Below are 12,266 nucleotides of genomic sequence, written 5' to 3'. Positions count from 1 at the left end.
AAATTGTGAAATTCTATGATTTTTTCAAAAGTCGTCGAAACAGCTGTTCTACAGATGAAATATCTCGACTATGACGTGCTCTTTCTATAAACTGCTCTACCTACCTACCTCATGCACGAGAAGGAGGTTACAAAGTCCATTTCTCAAGGATGGGGAGGACCCCCCATTAGTTTCCCAGGAAGGAAACTCATGCCAGTTGATAGAGCTGATAAATAACTATACAGGGTATGAATTTGAAAAAAATCGGTCAAGTCATTTTTGAGAAAATCGTGAAAAACATGGTTTTTTTAGTAATTATCCGCCATATTTCTTAAGAATATTACGGAACTCCAGCAATTTTCCCAGAAATGAGACTCGTGTCAGTTGATAGGGCTTATAAGTAGCTATCCATAGTATAAATTTGAAGAAAATCGTATGAGCCGTTTTCAAGAAAACCGCTAAAAACATGTTTTTTTTTAGTGATTACCCGCCATTTTTCTCAAGAATATTACGGAGCTCCTGCAATTTTTCCAGAAATGAGACTCTTGTCAGTTGATCGGGCTTATAAATAGCTATCCATGGTATAAATTTGAAGAAAATTGTTAGAGCCGTTTTCGAGAAAACCGTGAAAAACATGGTTTTTTAGTCATTATCCACCATTTTTTCCGCCATTTTGAATTGAATTTTATTGAATTTCTTACTGTCGGATCCTCATGGTATAAGGACCTCAAGTTTAATATTTCAAGTCAATCGGTTAATTAGGAATGGAGTTATCGTGTTCACAGACACACACACACACACACACAGACCAACACCCAAAAATCATGTTTTTGGACTCAGGGGACCTTGAAACGTATAGAAAACTTGAAACTAGGGTACCTTAATTTTTTTTGGAAAGCAATACATCCTTACCTATGGTAATAGGGCAAGGGAAGTAAAAAAACCAATAGTGTTGCAAACTTTCAGGAATTTCACAGAACTGCTTTTACTCATGGTAGTAATAATATGTTTTTTCTTTCTATGTAACAAACACCACTGATGTGAAAAAATTGGTAGATAAATAACACTAAGTGCCGGTTGCACACAGCCGGTTAATTTTTTACCGTGATTAATTCAACGAGAACCAATCAGAGAAGCCGTCTTTTCAAAACCGCCTTCTCTGATGGTTCTCGTGAAATTAATCACGGTTAAAATTTAACCGGCTGTTGTGCAACCGGGCCTAAGGCAATACTTGTGTTTACAAATTTAGGTGATGTCTCAGTTAAAAAAAAATAGTTGATACATTTTTTTTGGACTTAAAATTGTGTGTAAATCATGAACTCTGGACTGTTTATTTCAAATTAAGGCTGAAAGCAGTTTTGAGCAAATTCCTGTTGTTTACACCAGGATTGTGTCTGATTTCTATCAATAAATAAAAAACTAGGTTGGCTTCCTTCACATGTCCAATTTTCAATGAAAACACATCTATATTATATAGAATATTAATTTTGTTTTTAGGTCCTGCAAAATTATCTCATTAATAGGTGAATATTTCCTATTTTAGTGATAATAATGTGAAATATTTCTTCTATGTTTGGTTTTGAAGCATCTAAATTTAAAAATCTACTTTGTAAAAATAATTAAGGACTGAAAATTTTGTGAAGTGAACAACTACAAGAAATTGTCAAAAAACACAAATTTATTGATAGTTAGAAAGACCGGTTTCGGTTGTTACACCATTGTCAATCTCTGATAAACTGAACGGTTTTTATAGGTTTTTTGACAAATCCTTAGTATTTCTATTTAATATGAATAGTTACCACAATATCAACTTCTCAACAACACAAAAAGTGCAACTACAAGAAACCTTATCTAAATTTGGGAGAGGAATAGCACAAGGTTACCTTATTTCTCCTCTCCCTATCATTTCGATGATGTACTTATTGTATTGACCTATTTCGGACTATGTGTAACCTTATCTAAATTTGGGAGAGGAATAGCACAAGGTTACCTTATTTCTCCTCTCCCTATCATTTCGATGATGTACTTATTGTATGAATCAATAAAGAATATAGAATATTTTACTTGGGTAATCAATAGTATTATTGAATATGGCTAAACTTTGTGCTGTGGTTTTAGTCTCGAATCGCTCTTGTATTTGTTTCTCTTTTATTTTGTACCTTATATTCTTTGGTGATTTCCTCTCCTTTCAATATTCTCATGTCCATTATTTACTATCATACCCTGACCAGATACTGTGGCATTATTATACCCTGTACCATGCTATTCTGTCAATATTGTGTAGTCTTATCAGTGTTATCATTTTTTTATATGTTTTAATTTATATTTTTGTCTATTTTCAGCATGCTTCGCATCTTTGCGTTCAATTCTGATAGTGGACCTGATAGGACTGGAAAAACTGACCAATGCTTTCGGTCTTTTGCTGCTATTCCAAGGCCTGTCTGCTGTTGTGGGGGCTCCACTAGCTGGTACACAACCGCTTATTATTAATTTACCAACAAAACATGATAAATAACTCACCGAATTGGTACAAATTGTGATTTAAATCGCTTAGGCCCGGTTGCACAGAAGCCGGTTAAATTTTAATCGTGATTAATTCCACGAGAACCAATCAGAGAAGCCGTCTTCTGTGCAACCAAGACAGAGAAGCTGTCATCTCTGATTAGTTCTGTAGTATCGCCCAGGTTAGGGATGAAAACAATTTTATGAAGAGTGAACTGGCTGAGCTACAGTTGTATACACGCAAGGATAACTTAATTCTTTCCGGGCTCCCTGAAACTAAAAATGAATCTGTTTTTGAGGTATTTGATCAACTATCAGATAAGTTGGGAAGTTCTGTTAAGTCCAGGGACTTGAGTGTGGCTCATAGGATGCCAGGTAGGGTACGGGGAGCAGTGAAACCCATTGTTTATAAATTTATTCGTCGCCGAGACAAAATAACGTGGTTCAATGACTTTCTAAAAGCTGCGAAGGATGATAAATCTGGGCCGGGTATCTCAACAAGTTTAATAAATAGAAAGCTACCGATCGGACGAATTGTAGCGCACGACCCCTTTCTTTCTTGAACTGTTCAAAAAGGCAAAAACACAAGCTACAATCAAGAGCTACAATTTTTTTTTTTTTGTGTAGTTGAGAAGTTGATATTGTGGTAATTATTCATATTGAATGAAAAAAGACTAAGAAATTGTCAAAAAACCACTGATTTATTGATAATTAGAAAGACCGGTTTCGGTTATTACACCATTGTCAATCTCTGATAAACTAAAACTAAGTACAAGAGCAGCAGAATTTATACTAGTAGGCGAGTACTGCTATTGGTCGAGGGCATGAACGCCTGCCATTGGCCTAGCTAGATAGTCTCCTCCCCCTCAACGGTGTGACAAAATGGCGGCTTAAGCAACAGAATCGCCATGATAATAAAATAATAATAAATGATAATAATTTTTTTTTTTATTATCATGGCGATTCTGTTGCTTAAGCCGCCATTTTGTCACACCGTTGAGGGGGAGGAGACTGTCTAGCTAGGCCAATGGCAGGCGTTCATGCCCTCGACCAATAGCAGTACTCGCCTACTAGTATAAATTCTGCTGCTCTTGTATTTAGTTTTAGTTTATCAGAGATTGACAATGGTGTAATAACCGAAACCGGTCTTTCTAATTATCAATAAATCAGTGGTTTTTTGACAATTTCTTAGTCTTTTTTCATTCAAGCTACAAATTTGTTTGGATCAGGGATGGGAAGATTCTGGTGAGGAGAGTTGAGGGAGGAAATGTGCTGCAGGTTCGGGATGAGACGGATTTGATGAAAATAGTATAGACTATCGAAAAGATATTGAATTAATTGTTTTTGGTTTAATTTCTTTAAAATTTGTCATGAAGGTACTTGATTCATTGATTTATGTTACTAACCCTTTAAAATGTCTTATTATTTATAAAAATAATACTTTTTACTGTTCAATTTTTAACAGTTATGCGAGTGGTACTGAACAAAATTGTTATTATTTTTGGAATCTTGAGTTCCTTCTTAGGGAAAAAAGAACAGTATGTTATGAAGATAGAATCTTGATGGGCGTCACTAATTTTGTTGTGTTGGAAGAAGATTTTTCCCGTTTGGGGCATAATTATTATTTGTATGTAAGTTTCCGTTAATCATGGAAAATCAATATAGTTTTGATGGTGTAATAAATTTGGAATGCTTCGATGCAATTGAGAGTATTATCAATTTTGAGCATCATTCTCATGTAGGTTCAACAGATTCTGTTGATTTTTTGAATATCATTCACATGAACATACGAAGCTTGTGTAAGAATTTTGACGAATTCATTTATGTTCTACAGAACTGTACTATAAAGTATGATGTAATAGTTTTAACTTGGATGACGAAAGATAAGAACTTCCACTAAAGCATCGATGGCTATACAGTTATAGATAAACCAGGACAACTGAATAAAAGTAACGGATTGTGTATTTTTGTGAAGGAATCTATTGATGTACGCTATCTTGATTGTCAGAATTCGGAAGCGGATATTATCGCTATTAGATTAGAGGCTTTTAAACACCCTATCACATTATTTGCAGTCTACAGATCTCCATCCTCGAATATAGAAGCTTTTCTGAATGACCTAGATACGAGTTTATCTGGTATTAATAAAACTGAAAATGTTCTCTTCATTGAAGATTTAAGCAACAGTAACTTAGCAACGGAATACAACAGTCTCTTGCAAATGTATGGTCTTCAATCCCTTATAATAAACCTACTCGTATTTCAGGTAACTCGAATACATGTATAGATCATATATTTTGGAAAATTTTAATTTTAGAGATAGTTATGTCCTACAAAAAACGTATATTACGGACCATTTCTGTACAACTTTCCACTTAGGAAACTCATACACTGGTTCGAAGGGAATTGAAGTGACATTCACTGAAAAAATTGATTATACTAAATTGATTGACAAGTTAAAACAAGAAAACTGGGAAAATGAGACTTCTTTTAATGGCGATAATATGTATTTAGATGATAAAGTTAATGAATTTTACTGTAAACTGATGCGGTACATAAAATCCTCTACTGTTCCAATCAAAATTAAAAACAGAAATAAACCACTAAAAAATGGATAACTCCAGGGTTGATAAGATCCAACAGGGAACGAGACAAGATGCATAAAAATTTAACAGTCAACCCTCAATGTCCAATTACAAATACTTATAAAATCTATAGAAATATGTTGAACAAGCTTATTAAAAAAACTAAACTTGACTATTACAGAACTAAAATATCAAACTCCAAAGGTAATAGTATAAAGACTTGGAACTGCATAGAGGAGATTCTAGAGATGCAACGTAAGTATAAACCACCGGAAATTGACCCCGCTATTATGAATTAGTTATTTGTGCAACTAGTGCGCAAAGTGACAGTTTGCTACACCGAAAGAAACGTTTACGCCCGAGCCGTAGGCGAGGGCGGAATGGTTTGTTGAGTGCAGCAGAGGAACTTTGCGCACGTATTTCAAATTAAGTTTTTCCTACAGTTACCATTGAATATGAAAAGTGGGTAATTATGGGTAAAATTGCCTGAAATGCATCAAATGTTTTTCTGTGTAATTTTATTATTGATAAAAACCTTAATTTATTGTCTAAAATATTGAATAAAAATGTTGACCTTGGTTATAATATATAATAGTAATAATTTGCTCGTTGTGCTTCGTTGCACCTCTGCTCACTATAGCAGCCCAGTCACTGTTACCAACTTCATTTGATTTTGCTGCACTGTTGCTCCATATAACCTGCTAACTATTTTGCGTTGCCATGTTGCAAATCTGGAGTGCAGAAAAATTTTTCCCGCACTAGAGCGGAAAAGTGATTCTTTGCGTTCTGTAATCAGTGCAGCAATGGCCACTTTTCAACGTAACTGTAGGAAAAAATATTTTTCGGAAGTAGGAAGAAATTATGCAGAGAAAATCCAGGATAGGTCTACACAGAGTTTGTTAAACTCACAGTACTCACCTTGTTCAGCGGCCAACTCTCCGAACTCATTCTTTTTGCACCCATCGAGTTATGATGAGGTATTACTTTGTATCAAGAACTTGAAAAGTAATAATGCCTCTCCGGGGATGGATGGAATAGGCAACATATGCTTGAAGAATATTGCTGAGTACATAGCTAAGCCCTTGTCAATGTTATTTAATAATTGTTTCAAATTTGGCCATTTTCCATCTCATTTTAAAATTGCAAAAATAATTCCACTTTAGTAAATCTGGTGACAGGAAGGCGCCCGAGAATTACCGCCCCATCAGTCTTATTAGCAATCTATCGAAAATTTTTGAGAAGATAATTAAGAAACGTATATTGGTATACTTTGAAAAATATAAATTTATTGCTGCTAACCAATACGGTTTCCAAGAGGGAAAATCCACCGGAGACGCAATGACTGAGTTGGTGAGAATTATAACGCAAAACTTCCAAAACAGTAAAAAAACCCTGGCAGTTTTTCTAGACCTGGCTAAGGCCTATGATACCATTCCTCATAGTGTCCTTCTGTATAACTGGAGAGAATAGGTTTCCGGGGAAATGTGTTAAATTTATTCAAGGGTTACTTGCATAAAAGAGTACTGATCCTTGAAACCAACAAAGTGACATTGTCTGAATATGGTCTTCCTCAAGGTACTGTTCTCTCGCCGATATTATTTTTAGTCCATTTCAATGAACTCTTGAAAATCCACATAAACGGATGTCATGCAATCTCCTTTGCAGATGATACGGCCTTGATTTTCACTGGATCCAGCTGGCAAGAGACTAAGCGTTTGACTGAGTCTGGTCTGACCGAAGTGAAGTCATGGCTTGATCATCATACGCTGACACTTGATGTGAAAAAATTGTATACATGCTTTTCTCTCCATCAGAAAGGGCTATCCCTACTGATGCATTTCGAAGTGGAATAAAAATCCACTACTCAGACTGCACTCATAATAACAATTGTGGGGAGTGGGTAGGCTTGCGGGAGAGAGATAGAGGCTGTGATTGTCAGAAACTGGAGAGAGTAAGAGAGACAAAATACCTTGGAGTAATGTTGGATTCACAACTCAAATGGAATGCTCACATAAATAATACGTGCAAAAAAATGAAACATGTGATCCATAAATTTCATAGATTAAACGGGATGGGTGATCTAGATATCCTGCTGTTAATATACTACGCTTATGCCCAGTCGGTTTTGCAATATGGTATTAGGGTATGGGGTGGATTTAAATCAATCTTAAGTTGAAGATTTCAGTAGGTCAAGTTTACAGTTTGTCAAGTTTTTAATTAGAACCTTACGGAGCACGTGTTATCTGCTATAGTGGTCTACGTTATATCGGCAGTGAAGAAAGATTGATTGATTGATTGAGTACTTTATTTATGTAGATTACAATATATACTGGCTTATACACTAGTATACAATAGCTTACAATACAGCAAAGTTATAGATGAATTTACATAATATAGACTAAGAAAATAACTATTGAACTGTATATTATATGAAATAGCAATTTGTAATATAATAACTATAGATAATAATCATATTGTTATGCATCTACATAAATTGGCGGAGCTTTGGACATATCAATGTCCATTCTTTGGGAAGAATATAAAAAATATCCTCCCCACTAACTCTCTACCAAAACCAGATAGGAGACAACGTTGCCAATCCTCTGTCTTGTCAATGCCTTCTATAGCTGATACAGGTCTATTGATGTAATATTAACTGTTCATTCTCATTTAAAATAATCAATTATATTTTATTAATCAAAAAATCATATTTTTCAATAATTTCATAATTAAGATGAAATATTTTGTTAATTAATTATTAATTCTACATTGTTGAAAGACGATCTGGCAACAGAGCAAAGCGAGAAAGAGATAGCGCTATCCGCTTTGTTGAATGATAGACAAGGATAGCAATACCATTGCCAATCGAACACTGCCATTATAACGTGGACCTCACTATAGGAATTATTGAGCTATTTCTTGTAATTTTAATATTTTTAACAAAATTTTGTAATGTACCAATGTAGATGTGACTACCGTATGTATTTGACTTGAATGAAATTGAAGTTGTAAATAAATGAATTTAGAATTAATTGTACCACACAAATGAATTGAGATTTCAATTTTTGTGTGTGTTTTGTTACAGGTCTATTGACAGATCTGATGGGCAGCTATAATGCATCGTTTTACTTCTCAGGAACTCTGATCCTCATCTCAGGAATCATGTGCTATCCTCTTAACAGGGTCAACGCCTGGGAAAAACAGAGGCGACAACAAAACTCACCCAAAGTTGTTTGATATTGTGCGTCTTCCTACGAGAAATATATTAGATGACAGCATCTACGATGTATAATATAGTGATTATCGTGCGTTATCGTACGAAATTCAGCTGATGATGTAAAACAGTGATTGATACTGTTCGTAAGTGATTTGCGAGGAATTCATTAGATGAAGATATCAACATCTACGATGTAAAAAATATTGATTGATTTTTTGCGTCTTCGTACAAAATTTGCGATTATATTTGAATTATATTAGATTACTGTTTCTACGATTCATGAGAAATACATTTAGGGCCGGTTTCCGAGCTCGGGATTTTGCTAAGTTCTAGACTTTAAACAGCTGGAGTCAGAAAATTGGCTTTCTGAAACGGGGCGTAGTCACCGTTTTTATGATAATCTTTATTTTCTCATTTCTATAATTGGAAACGTTTTTCCTTGACGAAATGAAACATTCCTAAATGATTCAAAATAGTCTATCTGAAACTGTACACTATTTTTCTCTGTATTCTATTTTGTGTTCAATCTTCTAGTTTTTCGAAATTCAATTTAAACGTGGACTGCGACTACGCCCCGTTTCGGAAAGCCAATTTTCTGACTCCAGCTGTTTAAAGTTTAGAACTTAGCTAAATCCCGAGTTCGGAAACCGGCCCTGAGTTAGATTACAGCTTCTACTCCGTAAAATAATGGAGGAAAACTGTACAGTGAGTAACTTAGTCTGAGGTATAGATTGTCTAAAACCATCTACAATCCTGTTGAAAAACAGTATAGATTGTCTAAAATCATCTAGAATCCTGTTGAAAAACAGTATAGATTGTCTAAAATCATCTAGAATCCTGTTGAAAAACAGTATAGATTGTCTAAAATCATCTAGAATCCTGTTGAAAAACAGTACAGATGAACTAAATCCTGAAATAAGCTATAGATTGTATGGAATCATCTAAAAAATATAAAGCGGTCAATTATAGACGTGAAATATTTGTACAATATAGTGCTCACTTATAACGTCAGGTCACACAACTGTAAAGGTGCGTACAGATATACGCGCCGCGAACATGAGCAATTCACTTTTAATCAGTTGATTATATCTGTATTTTTACAGAAACGGTAAGATACAGATAATTATAGAAAGCTTGGCATCAGCTGATTAAAAGTGAATTGCTCATGTTCGCGGCGCGTAAATCTGTACGCACCTCAATAAACGTGATGTATTATAAAATTAGTAGAATTTATGGTGATGTTGTGAAATCTCTCCATAATAAGAAAACAAAGATATTGTCAAATTTCACTAAAAATTTATTAAAAACTTTAAAACAGAACCATGGTTTCACGTAGTTAACCAACCACAGCTGATGATGCGTTGGTTAACTACGTGAAACCATGGTTCTGTTTTAAAGTTTTTAATAAATTTTTAGTGAAATTTGACAATATCTTTGTTTTCTTATTATGATGTATTATATGTGTAACTGGGTGATATATTGTACAATAATACTGAGCGTCTATTTGAGCCTTAGATGACATCAGATAAGCTGTAGCCTGTGTGAAATCATCTAAAACTTGTTGAACAAGTTAGAGAATATTCAGAATACAGATGGAAATAAATTGGAAATTGCATTTGCTCAAATGCTAATTAATGAATAATTATTATTAAACGAAAACCCCAATTAAATGCTGTAAATAACCCCGAAGACTTCTGCTACTGCAAATATTGACAAGAGGGTAAACAGCTAGATGGAAATTCGGTGAGCGCTACGACACAAAAATTATTTGTCAGCCCGGGAATGACAAATAATTTTTGTATAGTAGCGCTCATCGAATTTCCAACTAGCTGTTTACCCTCTTGTCAATATTTGCAGTAGCAGAAGTCTTCGGGGTGATTTACAGCATTTAATTGGGATTTTCGTTTAATAATAATTAATATTCAGAAGGTTTAATCTTGAATTCATCATCATGATCTTTACATATTTTTCTAAGAAAAATAGTAAAATAACTATTAGTCATTATATTTTTGTATAGATTAATGTAGGTTACACGCTTTCTAACTACTGTATTTCATTGTATCATCTGTAAATAGAGACAGTCCACTGCTACAGTGGTAGCATTCATTATAAGCTTAGTTTGATTTATGAAAGTAAGTTATTGTAGGAAATTCATTTATAAATTACTTTGAATATACTTGAATATTTTCTGTAACGGTTTTGATTGTAAAGGCATCGATATTCTTGAGGATATACTTTTGCTTGAGTCGCCTTCAGCCTCAATGCTATTGGTTTGTATAGATCTATAGTGAGGTCCACGTTATAATGGCAGTGTTTGATTAACATTGGTGTTGCTATCCTTGTCTATCATTCAACAAAGCGGATAGCGCTATCTCTCTTTCGCTTTGATCTGTTGCCAGATCGGCTTTTAACAATGTAGAATTGGTAATTAACTAACAAAATATTTCATATTAATAATGAAAATGCATTATGAAATTATTGATTAATAGAATTTCTTGCTTGATAAAATATAATTGATTATTTTCAACTAGAATGAACCGTTAATATTACATCAATCAATCAATTTATTTCAATCAACACAATACAATATAAATAAAAGAAATCAAAAACACAAAAAATCACAATAAAAAATAAATTTCCAATGAAATACAAAAACAGGCTTCATGGCGGGGTGTGCTGAAAAGAAAGAAAGGAGGAAAAATACCTATGGTTTACCATGTAATAGGCAGGTAGAGGGTATAAAATTAAGGAAAGAAGGGGTGAAGAGGAGAAGAAAAAGGGCAGTATTGGAGAAGATAGTAGGAAAAAAGAGAAAAAAAATGTGCAAAATTTGTAAGCGAGTCCACTTTCAACAAATGTATCTAAAATAAATGGTCTTGCAAACAGTAGTTTGAGCAGAAATCTCGAGATTCATAAGTCGATATGGAAGAAAAAGTTACTGTATGTCCAGGTTTTTATTTCTAGTTCAGTTTTTCTACTAATCTTAGAGTCTATGAGGTAGTGGTCCGGAATAAGGTTTATTATTTTAGTGCCTATATAGATCAACTGTTTCCTTAAACATTCAATATTGGTGACATATCTATTTGCAGTGGGCCTTAAATGGTAATTATTTACAATTGAATTTAATGTGCGAGGAAAAAGGAAAAAGGTATTTATATTTTATCAAGTATTCAATTACGATTTTAATATATAATTGTCGTATTGTCATTACCTTAAAGTCACTAAAAACCATCTCGGTACAAGCTACCGAGAAATTACTGAAATTTTTGAAAAATATAATTATTTTAAACGAGAATGGACAGTTAATATTACATCAATAAACCTGTATCAACTACCGTCTATAGAAGGCATTGACAAGACAGTGAGGATCGGCAACGTTGTTCTCCTATTTTTCTCCACTGCCATTATAACGTCGTCCTCACTGTAAACATAGTGGAACGGCGAAGGTAGAGTCTATTAGAGAAGGTAGCTGAGAGTGTTGTAAATAATGCAGGTATTAGAATGTATCTGAACATATTAGAGTGGCGAAGGTAGAAGGAAACGGAAACATTTTAGATACATGCATTATTTAAACACTTGAACCGACCTTCTCTGATACACTCTACCTTCGCCGCTTCATTTCATTTTGACCCTTTGTCATGTTAAATGGAAACAATAACCTATTTCCGTTTGTTTTGAAGTTATACTGATTCCATCAGTTGATTAGTGATAATTCTTCATTATAATATTTATATAAACAAAGTTTATTATTTTGACTTGAGTTTTTTTTATGAAAACCTTCTTTCCACTCAATGTTATTTGTGTTATGCCATATTTATTATGATTCTAGATTCAGTTGAATATTAAGTTCAATATTATAACAAAAGAAAGCACTGTACAATTTCTTCTAGGATTTATGTAAGATTCTAGAATAAATATGTTATATATCAGCACTTCAATAATATATCCAGCGCTTGTTTTAGCTGGATTCATACAATTCAGTG

The 12,266-nt window shown here is 33.9% G+C and overlaps 1 protein-coding gene across 2 annotated transcripts in view; it reads left to right on the top strand.

Annotated features, from left to right (window-relative positions):
* The window catches only part of LOC111048800 (monocarboxylate transporter 2), a 48,575-nt gene extending 39,164 nt beyond the window's left edge, over positions 1–9,411 (top strand). Inside the window, exons 11-12 of one of the 2 annotated variants that reach the window (XM_039433411.1) lie at positions 2,322–2,447; positions 8,152–9,411. In XM_039433411.1, the coding sequence (XP_039289345.1) occupies positions 2,322–2,447; positions 8,152–8,303 (278 nt within the window). In that variant the 3' untranslated portion in view covers positions 8,304–9,411. The remainder of the gene's footprint in view (positions 1–2,321; positions 2,448–8,151) is intronic. The other variant, XM_039433412.1, reaches the window with a different exon arrangement.
* Positions 9,412–12,266: the final 2,855 nt, after the last annotated feature.

The sequence above is a fragment of the Nilaparvata lugens genome, chromosome 7 (genome assembly GCF_014356525.2).
Source record: "Nilaparvata lugens isolate BPH chromosome 7, ASM1435652v1, whole genome shotgun sequence".
NCBI lineage: Eukaryota > Metazoa > Arthropoda > Insecta > Hemiptera > Delphacidae > Nilaparvata > Nilaparvata lugens.
The sequence above is the reverse complement of the archived record's forward strand: the minus strand, read 5'-3'. Positions and strand labels throughout refer to the sequence as shown.